The following is a 20,634-nucleotide window of genomic DNA, read 5'->3' as shown; positions in this document are numbered from 1 at the left end:
TTTAGGGGGACCCACACCTTTTAGCTCAGTTCAAGAGCGACCTGCGTGTGCCATCTAAGAAATATATGTCCTGCATCCCGTCTAGGAATTTTTATAAGAATAAAGCGTTCAGATTATTGGTTTTACAGCATTGATTCTCTCCATATTCAAGCTGAGATATCAAAATGACTTGTTTTCATAAAAGCTCTTGTTTATTTGTAAATTTGGATTGTGCTGTTTTGCTTGTTTATTGCTTTTTAAGATACTCACAAAAGGCCAACATCAAATTCGCAAGAGTTCTGGTATCATGCATACCTCTAAAATGACTAAACAGGACTCAAAATGCCTTTGGCCATAAAGACCCAACTAGCCCAGTTTTGCATTTGATTCTATTCTTAGTATGTCTGTTTTTTCCTAATAATAAGCAATCGCATTATCTACCATGTATTGAGTACTTACAATGTGTCAGATGCTGCCAGGTTCAGTGTTTTGATGATTTACTCAAGCCTGAGAAGTAGGTGTTATTCTCCCAGTTTTTTTTTATTGAGGAAACTGAGGCTGATGAGATAGATATAAAGTAGTTCACTCAAGGTCATAGACCCAATGAGACAGCCAGGATTGAAACGCAGGTCTTTGTGACTCTATGCTGGTGGTGTCTGCCAAAGTAACTTCCAAAGAGATATGTGCAGAAGTGTGGCGAGTAAAATTTGTATAATTTTATATAATATTCATGTAGCCATCACCAAAACACTTGGTGTGTTGGTTAGCATTTTGTACTTTTAAAAATAAAAACATTTTTTAAATTTAATTTTATTATATAAATTTTTCATTTTTCATTATTAAACTAGTAGGAAAAACTTTCAGTACATAAAAGTAAATTGGAGAAAAGAAACATGCATAATCTTGCCACCCAGTAATAACTACTATAAATTTGGGATGGGAGTATTTCTTCTTCCTATTTGTAATTATACCACATCCTGCTTTTGTTCTCCTCAGTTATTAAAATCCTATACATTTTGCAACTCTAATGGTTGTATAATAATAGTCTTTGGAGTGGATTTACCAGAGTACATCCCTGACTCTCAGAGCTTTCGTCTACTTTTTTCTGGGGTACTGCAGTGATTATCTTGCCTTTACCATATGTAAGATAGTTTGCTTCAGACAGATTCCTTGAAGTAGAATTGCAGGATTAAAACTTATGAATGTTTTAAAGTTCTTGATAAATTGTTTTTCCAAGAGATCTATCATTTTGCCTTCTCACCAGCAAAACATATGACATATGTATCCTCACCTGAATCAGGTGTCATTCCTTTCCTCTTTGTCTATTGCTAGACATCGAATGGTATCTTAGAGTTTTCTTTAATTATATAATGATCCTGATCAAAATAAACATGTTTTATTTAGAATTGTAATATTATGATGTTGGTGGTTGTCCTTATTTTGATTTCAGATTAAGCTTGGTCCTTCACAGAATCTGGCTAGAAATGTATCAGTTAATTACAGACGAAGGTACAGTTATCAGGTGGAAAGTGATGCTGTCACAGCACTAGCCTCAATTTATACCTGTCTATTCTGTCTTTTGCTTACTTTATGCAAACAATTACCTTGAGAAGGCAATACGTTGGTCTCTGGCCAGCAAGAACTAAAGAAATTGAATGGCGCTTTCCCAACATTCTGGAGCAGTACTTGCAACAGTATGCCACTCCAGGAGCAACGTGCCCCAGCAGAAACATAGTCATATTTCCAAAAAGAAGTTAACAAAAAAAACCCAATAGAATTGAATTCAGATTCATTTATAGTATTCTTTCAGCTTCCGAAGAAAAAAGCAAGCTATAATTTTTACTGTTTAGACTTGGAATCAAGTGGATTTGAAGCATAGCTTCATAGATGACTTGAGCGTTGGTTATCCTCTTTAGTCTCCCAGTTATATATTTTTTCTTTTTCCTTAAAGTATTTCCAAAACATAAGGTTTTTAAAATATCCAATGTATCATTCATCCATTCCTATGTCAGGAGCCCACTTAAGGCCAGCACTGTGGGATAAGGCCTTGGGCATACAAAGTTGAATAAGACACAGTTCCTACCCTTCAGGATTACAGACTTGTGAACTTACGTGTGAAATATAAAGAGATAAGTGCTATAATAGGTATGCGAAAGGAATATAGAAAGCACAGAGGTGACAAAGGAAGGGGGAATCAATTTGACCTTGAAGCAGTCAGGAATGTTATTCACAGAGATCAACAAGATGACAAGGATAGGTGGGGAGGGCATGCAAGGTAGCGAGAATGGCGTGTTTAAAGGCAAGGTGAGACAAAGGGCTGTGACGTCTTTTGAAAATCACAACATGGCTGTAGCATAGGATGTTCGAGGGGAAGTGACAAGACATGATTCCAGAGTGGACAGAGGTCAAATTATTTGAATCATGTAAAAGCATTTGGACATAGTCTAAGAGACAATGTCATACCTGTTAAAATTTCTGTAGCGCCTATAACCCACCTTATGACATGCCTATATAAATGAACAAGGTAGTTAGAAAATATAAAGTACTTGCCCTTGTATGATTTAATGTTTACATTTCCTTATATATAGTCTTGTCTCAACAATCTTTCAGTACTAGGTTTCAGGATCCAAAAGCACAGGCACCTTGCATGTCCTTTTGGACAGCTAGAACTACAGAATAAATCAGTCCAAGTGGGAAGACCCAAAGGCAGAAAAGTGTGTAATATGCCAAAGACCTTCAGGACGTCCTTCCATGCAGTGGTCAAGGGAACGCGGCCGTCAGCATGCACACCAGTCAGCAGGCATGGCACTGGAAAGGAGCAGGCAGCTTCCAGCATGCGGGGAACGTGTGGGAGGTGCTCTCTGGAGACTTGGACCTCTTAAGCAAGGGTGCCGTCTTTTAGTTTATTTTCTTCAAGTTCTTTCTCTCTATTAAAATCAGTAGCCTTATGAATATGATTTAAAGAAAGGAATGCTTTCTTGGAGAAAAAGTGAATTTCAAGTGTACCTGATTATTTATGTTTTTGAATGTCAGAAAGAGCAGTGGGGTGTGAGAGGGAGCTGAAAAAAGTGATGCTAAAAAACCACTGTTGTTGAAAGGACCACAGACTACAAGGTCATGGTTAAGCGCACAGGGTCTGACACGTGACTGCCTAGGTTAATCCCAGCACTGTCACTTAAAGCCATGATTCTTGTACAAGTGACTTAACCTTGTTCCTTAGTTTCTTTGTCGGCAAAATGTGCATGATGGTGGGTTCTTAGAAATATAAATGAGACTTTATATATATCAAGTGCTTGGAACACCAAAAACAGTGCCTGGAATATAGTAACTGCTCCATTTAAAAAGTTATTACTTTGATCCAGTTAAAACCCATTCTATTTTAGTGGTCTGGAGCGATGCGCTGTTGTGATTTCAGGCCAGCCCTCAACCGTCTATTATGGAACAGTCAGTTCCTGCACCCTACATTTATTGGTGAGCTGCAACCTGTGGATGTTCAATAAATACTTTTAAATGTTATTATAGCACTTATGCATCTAGAATTTCTCAAATTGGTTCAAAAATGCCGTGGACTAAAGCACGTATCTTAAGTTAACACATGGCAATCCTTTATTTTTTTTACTTGTTTTCTTTTGGTGGGAAACCTTTCTGGGTAAGCATGGCTAAGTAAAGAATATTCTTACTCTCAGATCTTCTCGTTTAGTAAATCAGTCTTGACAAACAAGAAAAGTAGGAAAGAGAATAGCACAAAGGCTCAGGTTGGCTATACAGTGATGACTGTCTATGGACACAGCGCATGCCTGTGGGCATGAGTAAGCTGAAGGACACGTTCCCTCGCAGACCACTTTCGCAAGGGGAATGCTTTGAGGAATACGGGAAAACACGTTAACTTTCTGGCTTTCAAAGAAACCGTGAGTCAGATACACTCTCTTCTCTCCCTAAGCATTTTTTCTTCCTTCTGAAACTGTCTGATTGAAGAAAAGGATGCTATGGAAATTGTTATTTTGAGAATCTCTTTTCTCAAAACTCATGCTTGATAAATCACAGCTGTACCTTAGTCACATCCCAGGATTCATCTGACATGCAAGTAAAGAAGAAATTAATCTTGTCTCACAACCTAGTAGTAAAAAGAGACTTTTAAAAATAAAACAAATTCGCCTGTTACTCTCTTTAGTTGATCTTCTTCTTATGCACTTAATGTCCATGTTTTCTGATAGATCTTGAGGTTTTCCTGTTAAACATTTTTCTATTTTCCTATTAAACATTTTAAACATTTTTCCCCCAAAAAGTCTTTATATCATTTTTCCTAGCTTTGAACCTGTGAATGACGGAAAAAAAGGAAGCAAAGAGAAAGTCTTTGTGGGAAACTATGTAAACAGATATAGAGATAAAAGGCTCCTAAACCGGCTGGGACACTTCCTGGCAGGTTTGCCTCTGGTTCTCCTGTAGAAACTGATGACATGCACATTATAGGGAGCAGCTTCCTGTTCAACTCGTTCAGCTTGGTACACAATCATCAGAAGAGAATCAGTGGCTCCTAACATGGCAAAAATGTCGGGGAACAAAGGCCTAGGAGTACCTAATAAAAATAATCACTAATTTGTTCCAAGACTCTGATTTTGTTCATCACAATTGGTATACTTTATCATATGATACACATATTTTCCTTGTCTAATTCTGAGACTTAACGAAATAGAGCTATTTCTGCCCTTAATTTTTTAAAAGTTTATGTCATAGAAACCTTCATTGTTATCACATTGCCCTATTTTAATGATTTAGAAGAGATTGGGTAAGAACATATAAGATCTATATCATAGTTGTAAGTTCTGATAGTCTGATGTAGTTTTACAACGTTGCCCCATCCGGGGCTAAGTTAGGATCGGCTATCATGGAGTTGTCTTATAGGATTGGTTAGTAAAGGGATGACTGGAAATGACTGGAATTCTACTTCAAGAAGAGTTTGAAATCTGTTTGTGGGGTGACTGCCCTTCATTTCAGGTCACTCCTCTGTCTTATCTGGAGAGAGATTGTAAAATGCAGCTCTGGAGGACCTTTGTGGCAAGGGAAGCCTTGCGACAGATGAACAGTGTGTAAGAACTGGTCACTCCAGGCCTCACTGGGCAGCTGGAGCATGTTTCCATTGTAGGCAGAAGTGAAGCTAATTCTAGAATAGTAAAGGGAAAAACTGAGCCGAATTGGTTGTTTTGTCTTGTTTTCACTTTTAAGTTTAACTTCTGATTTGAAATGAGAAGCGTACTCTGTTGGCTCTGTGCTTGGCATCAGTTGGAAGCAGTTCAGCCCAAGTGTATCTGAAGCATAAGTGACATCATCCCAACCAGTGAACATGTGTTTTGAGGCTGTATCACATTTCAACATGTACTCTCTTGAGTCTTCCGATTTCTCTTTTCTTAATCTCTGTCTTCATATTTCTCCTGTCCGGGGTTTCTCAACCTTGGCACTATTGCCGTTTGGGGCCGGATAGTTCGCTGTTGTGGAGAGCTGTCCTGGAGAGCAGCCAGGGCCTCTGCACACTAGATGCCAATAGCCAACTCCCCTCCAGTGTGAAAACCAAAAGTGTCTCAGACATTGCCAAATGTCCTCCTAGGGACAAAATCATCACCCCCGTTGAGAACCACTGGTGTAGCTGAAAAGAGAAGTCCTTAGACTGAGCCCTGGCAGCCCTCCAAAGTTGAAGACTGGGGAGATGAAGAGGGAACCAGCAAAGGAGCATGGAAAACGAGCAGATGGTGAAGTTAGAGAAGAAATAAGAGAAAATAGTGTCCCAGAAACCAAGTGAAGAAAGTTGCAGAAAAGAGAGAGTTACCATCTGTATCAAATGCTGCCCCTTGTTAAGCCACCTGAGATGACTCATTCTTTATGGCTTTTTTAACTATAAGAGTGGTGAAGTATAAAATAACTCGATTAATGCAAATAGGAAAATGAACTTGATGGAGCCTGTAACATATATTTTAAGATTGAAATTCAGAGGATGGGCACAAGCCAAACAATCTTTGTTGTTGCAAAAGAGTATAAAATGGCAATTTAGAATTTGTGACAGTCGGGATAAATTGAATACATATTAGTCATTTCTAATAAACTGTATATTTTACTAGAAATTGTAAGCTTTGGTGCCAAGTCCATTGTAAAGTATATGTTAAATCAAATGTTAGTAATAAGAGTTCAAGTACTGATGTTTGTGAGTTTATATTGTTCTCAGTGGCTTCAGGACAATCCGTTCCAGATTGACTCTCAGCCCCTCGCATTCTAAAATGCTTTCCTGAGCTGGAAGGAAGAGGCTGGCTTTAGATCTAGCAAACTAAGAGTAGAGATGAAAGGTATGCCATCTGTAGGGCATTCCTCCATGTGTTTTGTAGAAAAATGGCTTTAGACCTCACTATTGTTCAGGTTAATCCATGTGGTAAAATGACTGACTGATAATCACCCAAAGATGTCCATGTCTTAATCCCTGGAATTTGTGAGTATGTTACCTTACATAGCAAAAGAGTCTTTACAGATGTGATTAGGTTAAGGAATTTGAGATGAGGCGATTATTCTGGAATATCTGGATGGGCCCAGTCTAATCACATGGATCCTTAAAATTGGAGAACCTTTCTAGGCTGTGGTCCTGGATTATCCCTTGGGCCCCGTGTAATCACAAGTGTCCTTAAGAGAGAGGCAAGAGGATTTGAGTCAGAGAAGGTGAGGTGATGACAAAAGCAGAGTTAGAGAAGGCAATGGGATAATGGAAACAGAGGTGGGAGCAATGCATTTTGAATACGGAAAAAGAGGCAGCGAGCCAGAGAATGCAGGCGGCATCTAGATGTTGGAAAAGGCAAGGGAACATATTTTCCCTAGAACCTTCAGAGGAAGGCAGCCCTGGGAACACCTTGATTTTAGTCCCGTTAAGACTCATTTCAGACTTCTGAGCTCCAGAACTGCAAGACGATAAATTCATGTTGTTTTAAGCCACTAAGTTTGTGGGAATTTGTTCCAGCAGCAGTAAGGTAATACAATCCCATTCATGAGGCAATTTGTCCTCGTTAGCAGAGTTCTCAAAGCTAGCGTCTACAGGCCTTATCGTCGTACGTCACTGAATGAGCATTCAGATTTTGAAGGAGCAATGTAAATGCTCTAATCAAAATCTTGCCACATTATTATTTTCAAGAGCAAAATGAAACTGATAATCCCTTCTTGGGTAAATGGGTGATATCTCATGGGTGAAAAATGTCTGCCATCTTCATTACCTTGCTAATAATGTATTTCTTCTTGTCATTGCTAGATTTTACTCAGGCTTAATTTCTTATGTAAATTTGATTTTGGTGACAGAAAAGTGTCCATGACCTATACCATGAGATAATCTTCATCATGGCTGAGCTATTTCCTCCCTAATCCAGAAATAGCATCTGGGGCATATTTTCTTGTTGCTTCTCCAACTCCCTTGCAAACTTTATATCCAGGGGAATGTTCATGCAGCAGTATACATAATTACTCAGTAGTTAACATGAAAACATGTAATTTTTTCCTTGATAGTATTTTCTAGCTTCTTTGACAGTTGTCTGAAGCAATGACTGTAAACTAAAACTCTTAATAAATACAAGGATGTATTAGACTGCAACAGACGGGGATCATCTTCAGTTCCAACATTTACCCCTTGAGTGTAGAGAAAGTGCTTACAGATTTAGATATGTTTATGCTTGTTTATATAGTTTTCTGTGCAGCTGTCATTTTGATCTAAATCTGGGAAAATTCTATGTCTGAATTGGACTTAATCTTGTAAACCTGAAATCTGGTTTCCATTCCATTGTGAATAATCATATGCTTTTTATAGTGTTTTTTCACTTCTGGTTTTAGTCTCCAGCTCTCAGATAAATCTGTTATCTGCAGAACATTCAGGGCTTCTTGAGAATGAAGACAAGCAGGAAAACAGATTGTTATATTTGACTCTAATTTTACTTTTTATATAATTTTTAGTATTTTATAAATTGTCTTATATATTTCTATGGTCAGCAGGCACTTAGAGTGGATGACAAGATTTTTTTTTAAAGATTGCAGCCTTGACACAAGCCCATAATTATACATCATACGACTTCTGGTCCAAGAAAATTTCATATTCAGGAAAAAACATCACTAATCCCTCACTTATATTACATAATAGATTTTAAGACTGTAAGAGGTAAAGTTAACCTGGTGACAGAGGAGGCACTCAACTGCTCTAATAGGAACCATTTCAGAGTTATAGTGTGCTTTCCATATTATCATTATTATTGTATTTTAAAATAATCTCAACAAGTGAGCACTTCTTCATGGGAAATTCAGATGAAAGCTTTCTGTTTCTTAGAGCAAAGGTCATTTCTGTCTGTTTTTTTTTTTTTTGAGGAAGATTGGCCCTGAGCTAACATCTGTTGCCAATCTTCCTCCTTTTTTGCTTTTTTCCCCCCAAAGCCCCAGTGCATAGTTGTATGTCCTTCTAGTTCTTCTATGTGGGACGGCACCTCAGCATGGCTTGATGAGTGGTGAGTAGGTCCGTGCCCAGGATCCAAACTGGTGAGCTCTGGGCCACCAAAATAGAGTGCCCGAACTTAACTGCTATGCCACCGGACTGGCCTCGTTTTTTTTATTTGTTATTTTTTTATTGCAGTAACATTGATTTATAACATTGTATAAATTTCAGGTGTATATCATTATATTTCAATTTCTGTATAGATTACATGATGTTACCACCCACAGACTAATTACAATCCATCACCACACACATATGTCTGGTTTTCCCTTTTGCCCTCCTCCCTCCCCACTTCCCCTCTGGTAACCACCAATCTAATCTCTGTCTCTATGTGATTGTTTTTTGTTGTTTTTATCTTCTACTTGTGAGTGAGATCATACAGTATTTGACTTTATCCCTCTGACTTATTTTGCTTAGCATAATACCCTCAATGTCCATCCATGTTGTTGCAAATGGCTGGATTTCATTGTTTCTTATGCCTGAGTAGTATTCCATTGTGTATATATACCACATCTTTATCCATTCATCCCTTGATGGGCACCTAGGTTGTTTCCAAGTCTTAGCTATTGTGAATAATACTGCAATGAACATAGAGGTACATGTATCTTTACGCATTTGTGTTTTCATGTTCTTTGGATAAATACCCAGCAGTGGAATAGCTGGATCGTGTGGTTGTTCTATTCTTAATTTTTTGAGGAATCTCCATACTGTGTTCCATAGTGGCTGCACCAGTTTGCACTCCCACCAGCAGTGTATGAGAGTTGCCCTCTCTCCACATCCTCTCCAACACTTGTTGTTTCCTGTCTTGTTAATTATAGCCATTCTGACAGAAGTGAGGTGATATTTCATTGTAGTTTTGATTTGTGTTTCCCTGATAGTTAATGATGTTGAACATCTTTTCATGTGCCTGTTGGCCATCTGTATATCTTCTTTGGAGAAATGTCTCTTCAGGTCTTTTGCCCATTTTTTAATTGGGTTGTTAGTTTTCTTGTTGTTGAGATGTATGACTTCTTTATTGGATATTAACCCCTTATCAGATATATGATTTGCAAACATCTTCTCCCAATTGTTAGGTTGTCTTTTCATTTTGTTATGGTTTCTTTTGCTATGCAGAAGATGTTTGATGTAGTCCCATTTGTTTATTTTTTCTATTGTTTCCCTTGCCCAATCAGACATGATACTTGAAAATATGTTGCTAAAACCAATGTCGAAGAGCATGTACTGCCTATGTTTTCTTCTAGAAGTTTCATGGTTTCAGGTCTTACATTCAAGTCTTTAATCCATTTTGAGTTAATTTTTGTGTATGGTGTAAGGCAATGGTCTTTCATTCTTTTGCATGTGGCTGTCCAGTTTTCCCAACACTATTTGTTGAAGAGATTATCCCTTCTCCATTGTATGTTCTTGGCTCCTTTGTCGAAGATTAGCTGTCCATAGATGTGTGGGTTTATTTCTGGGCTCTCGATTCTGTTCCATTGATCAGTGTGTCTTGTTTTTGTGCCAGTACCATGATGTTTTGGTTCTTATATCTTTGTAGTATATTTTTAAATCAGGGAGTGTGATCCCTCCAGCTTTTTTCTTTTTTCCCAGGATTCCTATGGCTATTCGGGGTCTTTTGCTGTTCCATATAAATTTTAGGATTCTTTGTTCTATTTCTGTGAAAAATGTTGTTGGAATTTTAATAGCGATTGCACTGAATCTATAGATTGCTTTAAGAAGTATGGACATTTTAACTATGTTAATTCTTCCAATCTAAGAGCACGGAATATCTTCGCATTTCTTTGTGTCTTCAATTTCTTTCAACAGTGTTTTATAGTTTTCAGTGTACAGATCTTTCACCTCTTTGGTTAAGTTTATTCCTAGGTATTTTATTCTTTTTGTTGCAATTGTAAATGGGATGGTATTCTTAATTGCTCTTTCTGCTACTTCATTGTTAGTATATAGAAACACAACTGATTTTTATACGTTGATATTGTACCCTGCAACTGTACTGTATTCATTTATTATTTCTAAAAGATTTTTAGTGGATTCTTTAGGGGTTTCTATATATAAAATCATGTCATCTTTCCAATTTGGATCCCTTTTATTTCTTTTTCTTACCTGATTGCTTTGGCTAGGACTTCCAATACTATGTTAAATAGGAGTGGTGAAAGTGGGCATCCTTGTCTGGTTCTTGTTCTTAAGGGCATTTCTTTAAGGGTATTAGCACAAGGAAACTGACTTGCTGCTGAGACCACTCTCTGGATTCCGTGTCTGCATGCTGCCTCTCCTATTGAGAACTTAGTGTTTTTGAAACAGCCACTCAAATTTAACGTTTTACCATGACTAGCTACTATCTACTTACTAGCTACTAGTATCAGTAGCTGATGTATTATATAAGACAGTTCCTTGGAAATTCTGACTTAAAGTGGCAATCAATACTGGAGAATCAAGACAAGAATATTAAGAGCAATACTCTCAAACAAAACAGATTATAAATTACTTTGTCAATGCAGAGCTCATTATTAGTTTGCTCTGAGATGGGAGATTTGTCTAATAAGACCATTTTTGGCTAAATTTTTATTCAGAGGTTGTGGTAAGCTTTCCTCTTTCTAAGGAGATAAACTGTCACATTCATCAAAGAAAGAACAGGTTTTAATTCTTTCTTTGATTTAGTATCGTCTAAAATCTTTGATTCTAACTTTGAAATGGATTCTTCTTGATCAGTTTTATTAAACCATGTCTTCTAAAACAAAGAAAAAATATTCTTGCATCTCTCTGAGATGCAAAACTTTAGGATTAAAATTGACATTTAGTCTACAAGACAATTCAGGACACTGAGGCGAACATCAGCTTTACTGAAATAGACCATGATTAGCCTAACAATTTGCTATCCTTTTCTCAGAATGGGAGAATATTCATTCTTAAATGAATGGAACTTAGAGGTGGCCCCATCTGATAATTCCTGGGAAGAGCAGAAATTCGTTAGAGAAGTTCCTTCAGTTCACACACATGCACTTATGCAGCTATAGATGCTGGCAATGTGGGCTGTGGGGAATGTGCCTGAGTGTACTGACTTAGAGATGTGGAATCAAACTTCAGCCACATCTTCCCGCTAGAATAGAAATAATTAATGCCAAGTTCCTCTGAAGACATATCTTTTTTTATTCTGCCCCCTCCCAGCTCAAAACCCTTCAGTGCTCTCCATGGCTGAAACCAGCATCCTCCATCTGTCTTTCTGGGGGCCACGAGCAGTACCTCCTCCTCCTTCTTCTCTGGCCCAAGGCACGTAGTGGTATATACATAAGTGAATCTATTCTTGTTTATTTAAAAAGAAGGAGGAAGGAAAAGAAAATTAAGCCACAAATTCCGGTACTGTGCTTTAGTTATTAGTAGTAACAAATTACTGGCCACCTACCTGCAACCTTGAGGTGAACTTGAGGTGAACAGTCCTAACTCCGCCACAGTTTTCAGAGCTCCACACAATCTGACTTGAACCTGCGTTTCCAAACTAACTTTCTGTGGTTCGCACCCCAGAGCACCTCCTGCGATTCACTCCCGACTCAGCTCATGCCTAATGCGGCGGCTTTTTCCACCCCAGATTCTCACTGGCCTCTGTCCGTTCATCCAAGGCCTTAAAAGTCCAGCTCAAAGCCCACCTTCTACAGAGCATTTTTTCGTGACAATAGTAGCTCCTTCCTCAGAATTTTTATCAAACATTATTATCTATAGCACACATTTTTTTCTTTCTAACTAGATTAGCAGAGGCAGGATTTACTCTTAATTAGGGATCGGTTTATTATTATTTTTTCATTCAATGGCATACTAACCACACTGCAAATGAAAATGATAAAAAGTTGATTAAATTTTGAATGGATGGATGAATGTCAGCATTTTTCATCAGCAACTGAAAATATCTAAGGAGACAAAGGTAATTAATTGATATCTTGCCAATTTAAGTATTGGAGCGATGGCATTTTTTTTTATGGGGCTGTGTGTGGGTGTTTTTAACATTTTGAAAGTATTTTTTTCCCCAAAGATCCTATTTTCAATTGTAAAAAGAAAGCCAACAAGAAAATAGAATTCATCAAGATTTGTAAAAAGGTAACAAGGGGAAGAAAAGACATGTTGACAGATATGTACAAACACCTTTCCCTAGCTGGTCCATTCTAGGAGAAGTGGACTCTCCTGGAAAGGGATGTGTAGCCAGGTTATTGAATCCATTGTACTAAATGCAACTTTAGTCACTAAATGTGACTTTGATCACGGCCTACTTCAACAACAGGAGAACTGAATTACAAATGAATAGTTTTCTCGCCTTTTTTTTTTCTTTTAAATAAGTATGGAGAACCTGCGATCTTTAAATTAGCATCTCAGGGGAAAGCAGAATGAGAAGCAGAGGTGTTTGCAACTCAAAGAAGCTCAGAAATCACACATTGTTTGGTTTCCTGGGTCAAACATAACATTAGAATAACCCGTTTCTTTAGTCCTGGCTTTGTCTTGCAATTATCAAGGCACCATTCACTTGTATTAATTATGGACATATTTCCCTTATTACTTACAAAGGTATTCTTTGTCAGAACTTTTGGGCACAGAGTTAATTCTCAGTTATAATTTACTTGTGAACAGAAACTGCTTAAAAATTCCCATTATTTTTAATGTTGAAAAATGCCTCTATGAAGTCTTGGGGGAATTCTCAAGAATATGATGCAATCCAGGCCTGGCTAGAACTCCAAGAGCACAACTTCAGGATCCCACTCGCAAAAACCTTCCTTTATATTCTTATCAAATTATAACCACCATGGACACCCCCTGAAGGCCTTGTTGGCAAAAGAAGTGTATTTCCTTCAGTCTCTGGGTCTCCAGGATACGCAGCCCTAAAGTTCCTTTCAGAAACTTGAATTGTTTCCCGACTTGAATCAGCAACTGAACTAAAGGAGAAATCTTAAAAGAGATGTGGCCTCACCGATTAGCATTCTTTCTCAGCTTCAAACTCTTCAACTTAGAACATGAAAACTTTCTGTACACTAGGTAGATAGATACCGGTGAAAGCGAGAGACGCTGCTCCTTTTCTATCTTTTCTCCCTTGCAGCTTAATTTTCACTTTCACAGCTGCCTTACACAATATGGTAGCCATAAAAATAAGGTCACTTAGAGATAAAGGAGCTCAGGCCATCTGTCTCCCCAAGGTGTTCGTTAGCAATTGTCCTGTGTTGAAGTGCTGCCCGCATACAAGCTTCTCTGTTCTTAAACTTGTTTGACTCCTGAAGGAATACAAGTCAGCTGGTAGAGATCTTTTTTTTTTTAATTGAGGTCACATTGGTTTATAACATTATATAAATTTCAGGTGTACATCATTATATTTTGACTTTTATGTAGACTACATCTTGTTCACCACCAAAAGTCCAGTTTCCATCCGTCACTGTACATATGTGCCCCTGTACCCCTTTCACCCTCCCTTCACCCCGCTTCCCCTCTGGTAACCACCAACATGTTCTCTGTGTCTTTGTGTTTATCTTCCATATATGACTGAAATCATATGGTATTTGTCTTTCTCTTTGACTTATTCTGCTTAAAATAATACCCTCAAGGTCCATCCATGTTGTCAAGAATGGCAAGGTTTCTTCCTTTTTTATGGCTGAGTAGTATTCCATTGATGTGAGTGTTAAAGAAACTCAAGCTAGGTACTGTTTTTGGTGGAATCCCAGGAGTTGGGGGGGGGGAAAGCATTTATATATATACATACTCTTTGAGAAGTGTTATTGGATAGAACAATAAATACAAATCCTAAGCAGCTACTTTGGTAAGAACAGCAAAACATCCCCTAGGAATGTTTTGGAACAAGGTAGCATGATAGAGAAATCCAGCTTTGTAAGGATAAAGGATAAAGCCATTATTTGTTTTTATTAATTGTGAACTAATTTCCATTATTCTCATTGATGGCAGAGATAGAAGGGGGAAAAAAGGTAAATACAAGCATGAGAAGCTCAGAGCACATCAGTATCTCATTGGGGTGATTTGTATTTGGTTAGTTACCTCGTAATTGCAGCTACAGGATCGCTGTCCTTAAACGTATTTATTAAGCACTTAGAGTTGAGTTTGCTATATGATGTACATTTAAGATTTATTAAACAAGAAGACTCCATACCGTCCAGAAATTACTAGTTATCTAGTAATAAAACAATGTAGTGTTACCATTATACCCAGCTATGTAGACCGAGAATATGGAGTATTATTGGATTACCATTGAAGCTTTAGGGAAGTCATCTATTCACAGTAAATGCTAAGTGGATTACGGCAAGTCATTATTCATCTTGACTATAATTGAACCTTTACCAAAGAGATGCCAGAACAGAAAGACCGTTTTAATCTGCTTAAATTGCCCAGTTTGCTGAAGAGAATTTTTTCTTCTTCTAAGCAAAATGGAAAAATCATAACACATTCAACTGTAAATGATAAATTTTGATTACTCAGTTGAAGAGATAAGAGTTAATACTTTCTTAGATGACTTCCTCTTACAGAAGAAGCCTAGCTTAATTCTAAATTAACCCAAAGCATTCTTGGAATTTCACCCCAGTACAAGATTTGTGTAGGATACAATAAGCAGCTTATTATTATTGTAGCATTTATACTTAAACAAATATCAGTTTCCATTATTGACTACCTATGACCCAGATATAGCCTAGATAACCAATTTATGTTTACCTGCCTGCTTGATCACAGCTGTGAGGATTTTTGGTAATTTTGACCAATATGCAAAATGTAGCTATGTGACCATGAGCAACTGATGTCATCAGAACTCACCCCCCTTCTGTAGAAAAGAAAATTGGGCTCCATCTCTAAGGTCTCTTACAGTTCTCAAGTTCTTCGTGTCTATATTGTTTGACTTGGTTGACCTAGCTGTGGAATTGAAGGTTTATAAAGAGATCTTTAGAAAACACATGGAGAAGAGAATGGTTCGTGCCAGGAAGTTAGCAGTGCATTAGGATTAATTCTCATTCCATAACTGAAGAAATTAGAGAAAAAAATACAGAGGGAAGATTTTTATTCTTTTCTTGGTCCTTTGAGGCACATTATTTTTCCCTTAATGGCTAGATTGATAGGATCATATAAAGACATCCATTTAACTTGGCCCATAATTACAAGAATTGTAATTCTTGTACCCTAACCCTAACCAAAATCTGAATTAGATTGAATAAGCAAGAGAAAGAATGATAAATAATTTTAAGGAAAAGTTTTCAGTGGCATATAGTGTTAGTTTGTATTCTCCAGGAGGTGAAGAGGGTTTGGATCAAAGTGTTCCATGCCCAGAAAATATGACAGTTGAAACTTGAAGGCGTGGAGATTCCTCTTCAACTTTTCACAGTTAAGCAATGTACTATACAGTTGCACAATGACTATGCAATTCAGTAGGAGGGCTTAAGGAATTCTTATATGCCTATAAGATTACACATCAGGTGCACCCTTTTTTCTCCTGAAAGTTTACCACAGGAGAACAGGAAGATCTGAAGCTACTCAGCTGCTAAGCCTGGTTGCTTACCCATCAAGTCAAGATAATGCTGTGCTGACTTTAGGGGTGATTGGGAGGATTAGAAGAGAAAGCTTTTTAGCACTCCTTCTACCCACAGGAATCACTTCCTAAATCATACAGTGAATATTGTCACTTATTACTTTATAATTTAGAAAAGAATATATACTATTTGGTATTACTATTGCCTACATTAACTTGATAGAATTTTGTTTTTCTTTAGTGAGTCCTTGCTTATATGAGTATAAAGGCAGATAGTGATTCTGACTCAAAGTAATTTAATGCCGTACACTTGCAAAATACAAAGGAGAGGTAAAGCGATATATATATTTATGGCCAAAAGTACTTTCTTCTTGAAGTGTTCAATAGTTAAAGTTTCCATAAAATTGCCTCACTTTTCTCTTTGAAGTATAGAAATAGTCTGTATCTTTCTGGAGGAAGAAAATGGATCATATGTTTTTTCTGAATAATTTATTCTTTAGTTATTAATATATTCCTGGGAAAGTACAACTGTTCATTCACTCAGTTAGTGTTTGCTGAGCACCTATGAACACAGGTGCATAATTGTTTTTTCCTATCAGAAAATTTGATATGACAAGACCATGATCATTCAATGAGTATTTATTAAGCATTTACTGTGTGCCAGGTCTCATGTTTCCAAGAGGGGTTTGAAAACCTCGGTGGAAGTGATTTATTCCACTCGTATTTATGGGTTGATTTCTGGAACCACCACTGTGTTCACCAAGTAGGTCACTTGCATTCATTGAAGCAGGAGTGTTGCTTGCATAAATAATAAGATCCCTCGTGAGTCAGCAATCCATGTCAGAAGTTAGGGAACAAAATATGAACAGATATGCTCTTTAGGTTAATACATTGTGCTTTTTGTACTATGTCTTGTAACTTTTCAACCCTCTCCCTTTTAAGCTAATTGAGTGGAGAATACCCATTTTAAGAGAAACATTGCTTTTTTAGGAGGTATGCACAGATGTTTAAATTATTTACAAGGCCTCTGTTACTTTCTATTGAATCATAGTTCTATAGAAGCTGTTGTTCTTGTTCTTGTTGGTGCTATCAGTACTATTGTTCACTTCCTTAGTGCAGTAATAAACCAGCAGGACCTGGAGATGCCACTTTACATTGCTTATACATTTCTGGCTGAGTCCCACATAAGCTTGACCACCAAAAAGAGAAAGAGAATAATGAGCCCTTGTGTTCCATCATCCCTTTTGTTAATCTTGTTTCATCTCTCCGCCCTTAATATTGTTTTGGTTTTGTTTGTTTCCTGGGATATTTTAAAGCAAATCCAAGACATGTAATTTCACCCATAAATATTAACTAAGTACTTTTAAAATTATGACTAATAACTTTCTAATCTTATTAAAAATGTCTTTTTACAATTGGTTCATTCAAATAAAGACCCAAAAAAGTTCTACATATTATATTTGATTGTTGTGTCTCTCAAGTCGCTTTTTAGTCTAGAGCAGTCACAGATTTTGATTCCACACTACTGATTTGGTGAAGAAATAAGTTCAGAAGGACTCACAGTTTGAATTTATCCTCTATATTTCCTTTAAACAGGTAGTAAAACCAGATTTTTATTAGATTCAGTTCAAGGTTTTAGGCAAGTATACGCAGGTGGTTCTGTGTTCTTCCCGTTACGTCAGATCGTGTCTGCCAGTTATGCCTGTTATTAGTGATAATATGGAAACTTCATATCTGCTTCTTTGGTGGAGAAGATTTCAGGAATCCGTGTTGGGAGTGCCCCAAGTCATGTAGCTCGATTTTAGTGTTTTAAACCATCTAGTATTTCTCCAAAATCATCTTTTAGTTTCATTAGCCTATTAGGAAGATGCAGTTTTAAACGGCTTTCTTGTCCCAAGATACAACCTTGTCACCGAGTATTTTATTTCCAATAGAAATAATTTTTTATTGATGTTTTAATAGTTTATAACGTTGTGAAATTTTGGGTTGTACATTTTTGTTTGTCCGTCACCATATATATGTCTCCCTTCACCCCTTGTGCCCACGCCCTACCCCCATTGCCCCTGGTAACCACAATACAGTTTTCTCTGTCCATGTGTTGGTTTATATTCCACATATGAGTGAGATCATACAGTGTTTGTCTTTCTCTTTCTGGCTTATTTCGCTTAACGTAATACCCTCCAGGACCATCCATGTTGTTGCAAATGGGACGATTTTGTCTTTTTTATGGCTGAGTAGTAGTCCATTATATATATATACACCACATCTTCTTGATCCAATCATCAGTGGAGAGACATTTAGATTGCTTCCACTTCTTAGCTATAGTGAATAATGCTGCAATGAACATAGGGGTGCATAAGCCTCTGGATTGTTGATTTCAGGTTCGTTGGATAGATTCCCAGTAATGGGATAGCTGGATCATAGGGTATTTCTATTTTTAATTCTTTGAGGAATATCCATACCGTTTTCCGTAGAGGCTGCACCAGTTTGCATTCCCACCAGCTGTGTATGAGGGTTCCTGTTTCTCCACATCATCTCCAACATTTGTTGTTTTTTGTCTTGGTGATTATAGCCATTCTAACGGGCGTGAGGTGATATCTTAGTGTTGTTTTGATTTGCATTTCCCTGATGATTAGTGATGTTGAGCATCTTTTCATGTGCCTATTGGCCATCTGTATATCTTCTTTGGAGAAGTGTCTGTTCATTTCCTCTGCCCATTTTTTGATCGGGTTGTTTGTTTTTTTTGTTGTTCAGCTGTGTGAGTTCTTTGTATATTATGGAGATTAACCCCTTGTCAGATATATGTTTTGCAAATATTTTCTCCCAGCTGGTGGGAAAAATAATTCTTTTTAAAAAATCTATCTAAATTGTCCAACAAACTCTGAAAAACACAGTTAATTCTCTCAGAGAAAAGCTTCCTTTTGTACCTTGATGCTATGTTGTTGAAATCTTTAGTCATACAGCCTGAAAAGAAAATCTGTCTATGCTGACATATGTTGTTTAATCTGGGTGACCTAGTCTGTCAAGGGAGATTTCAACAGAACGCCATGTCCTCAAATGGACTCAACAATCTCTCTTTGGTGAAGGGGGCACATTCCCAAGAATATGTTTGCAGTGCTAACAAAGGGGGGACTGGTATAAAAGTTGATGTATAATGAATAAATATAAATTTCTAATAGATCATTTAAAGATTGTTATCGCATAAGATTTTGTCTTTGTGTTTGTTCATAGGAAGAAATCGTTCCTGTTTTCCGCCCTGTACGCTGCCTTTATCTTCGGTGGTCGGCACCTAATGAACAAGCGGGCCAAGTTTGAGCTGAGGAAGCCGTTAGTGCTCTGGTCTCTGACCCTTGCTGTCTTCAGGTAGGTTTTTTTCTTTTTCCTAATACAATCCATCCATTTCATCAGAGTTGGCTGAAAGAAGCAATGATTGAGCATTTTATATTTACATCACACATTTCTGATTATTGAAGACATAAAATAAAGCCATGTCCAGAGAGAAAGACTTCATTGCAACCAAATGTGCCACATTATATACTCAATTTTGTATTAGGAGAGCTTTCATGCCATCTCCTTTCTTGTCCAAACTGCTCATGCGGTAATCCAATTTATCTCTTACGTCTACAAGCAATGCGTCACTTGCGTTATTTTTGTTTCATAAATATAGATGAAGGGCTAAATGGAAAGCCGCACCAGTAAACTGTTGAAGTCTATGGTGGAGTAGGGTTCAAATGTGATGGGCATACTGTTCCTAACTAATACTTAATCAAAAAATGGCACTCAGGCATATGACTGGATACTGGACACCAGGCTGCGTCAGTATCACTAGACCAGAGAATGCTTTTGTTCTGTGTCCCCAGAAGCACCCTCCACCCCATTGCCTGCAGCCAGCTTTTACTTTGTATCAGGTAGAACTCATCGTAGAGACTGCCAGGACCAGGTCTGGTATCTCTGGGGGCATCTGCCAGCCAACATTCAGACACATTCCTGGAAGCTTGAAGGAGCATTTCTAGTTTTGTAATTTTTGGTGATCTAGGCAATCACAAGACTAATTAGCACACAGCTGGTGTCCAAACAGGTGCCAGAATTTACTTACAGCGCTAACAAAGGCACCTGTTCTATTTGTGTTTTGCTTGTCAAAACCAGCAAGTTTATAACTAGGTTTGGGGTGAGAGGGGTGGAGGGAGCAGATGTAGACATACCACAAAATAAAAAACTATTCATTTTAGTAGTATTTATGAATATTTATTTTTATTTTTTAATATTATATATTAACTGTCCTACCACTAAGCAGAAAGAGATAGTATCATTAGAAGCCTCATTAGTCACTTAAGGCTGATTAAAAATGATGAGGCAGGAAGAGGATTTTCACCAACTCTGATGACCTGTACATTTCCATTATGTCAGATCCTGCATCTAAACACTCATGTGCTCGCTACTACTAGATATAGTCTACACGGATTCCGGTGCATTTTGTAAGGTGCTGTGTTTGAGGGACTCGTGATTTGGATCTGTCACTAAAGACTTCTTCCATTTCAATCAGTTTCAGGGCATGATTCTCTGAATACAAAGTAGCATTTTCATTTTTATTTAAATTTAAGGTTCACAGAGTATGCCTCGACCAAAGTATTTTGATATTTGAGGAAAAAATTATCTGTATCTGAATGATGCG

At 37.5% G+C, this 20,634-nt stretch overlaps 1 protein-coding gene across 1 annotated transcript in view; it reads left to right on the top strand.

The window, feature by feature from the left end:
* Positions 1-20,634, top strand: part of ELOVL6 (ELOVL fatty acid elongase 6) — a 139,478-nt gene that overhangs the window by 78,364 nt on the left and 40,480 nt on the right. The window contains exon 3 of the mRNA XM_058549904.1: positions 19,194-19,325. Coding sequence (XP_058405887.1) covers positions 19,194-19,325 — 132 coding nt within the window. The remainder of the gene's footprint in view (positions 1-19,193; positions 19,326-20,634) is intronic.

Source organism: Diceros bicornis, chromosome 11 (assembly GCF_020826845.1).
Source record: "Diceros bicornis minor isolate mBicDic1 chromosome 11, mDicBic1.mat.cur, whole genome shotgun sequence".
In the NCBI taxonomy this organism is placed as follows: Eukaryota; Metazoa; Chordata; class Mammalia; order Perissodactyla; family Rhinocerotidae; genus Diceros; species Diceros bicornis.
The sequence above is the reverse complement of the archived record's forward strand: the minus strand, read 5'-3'. Positions and strand labels throughout refer to the sequence as shown.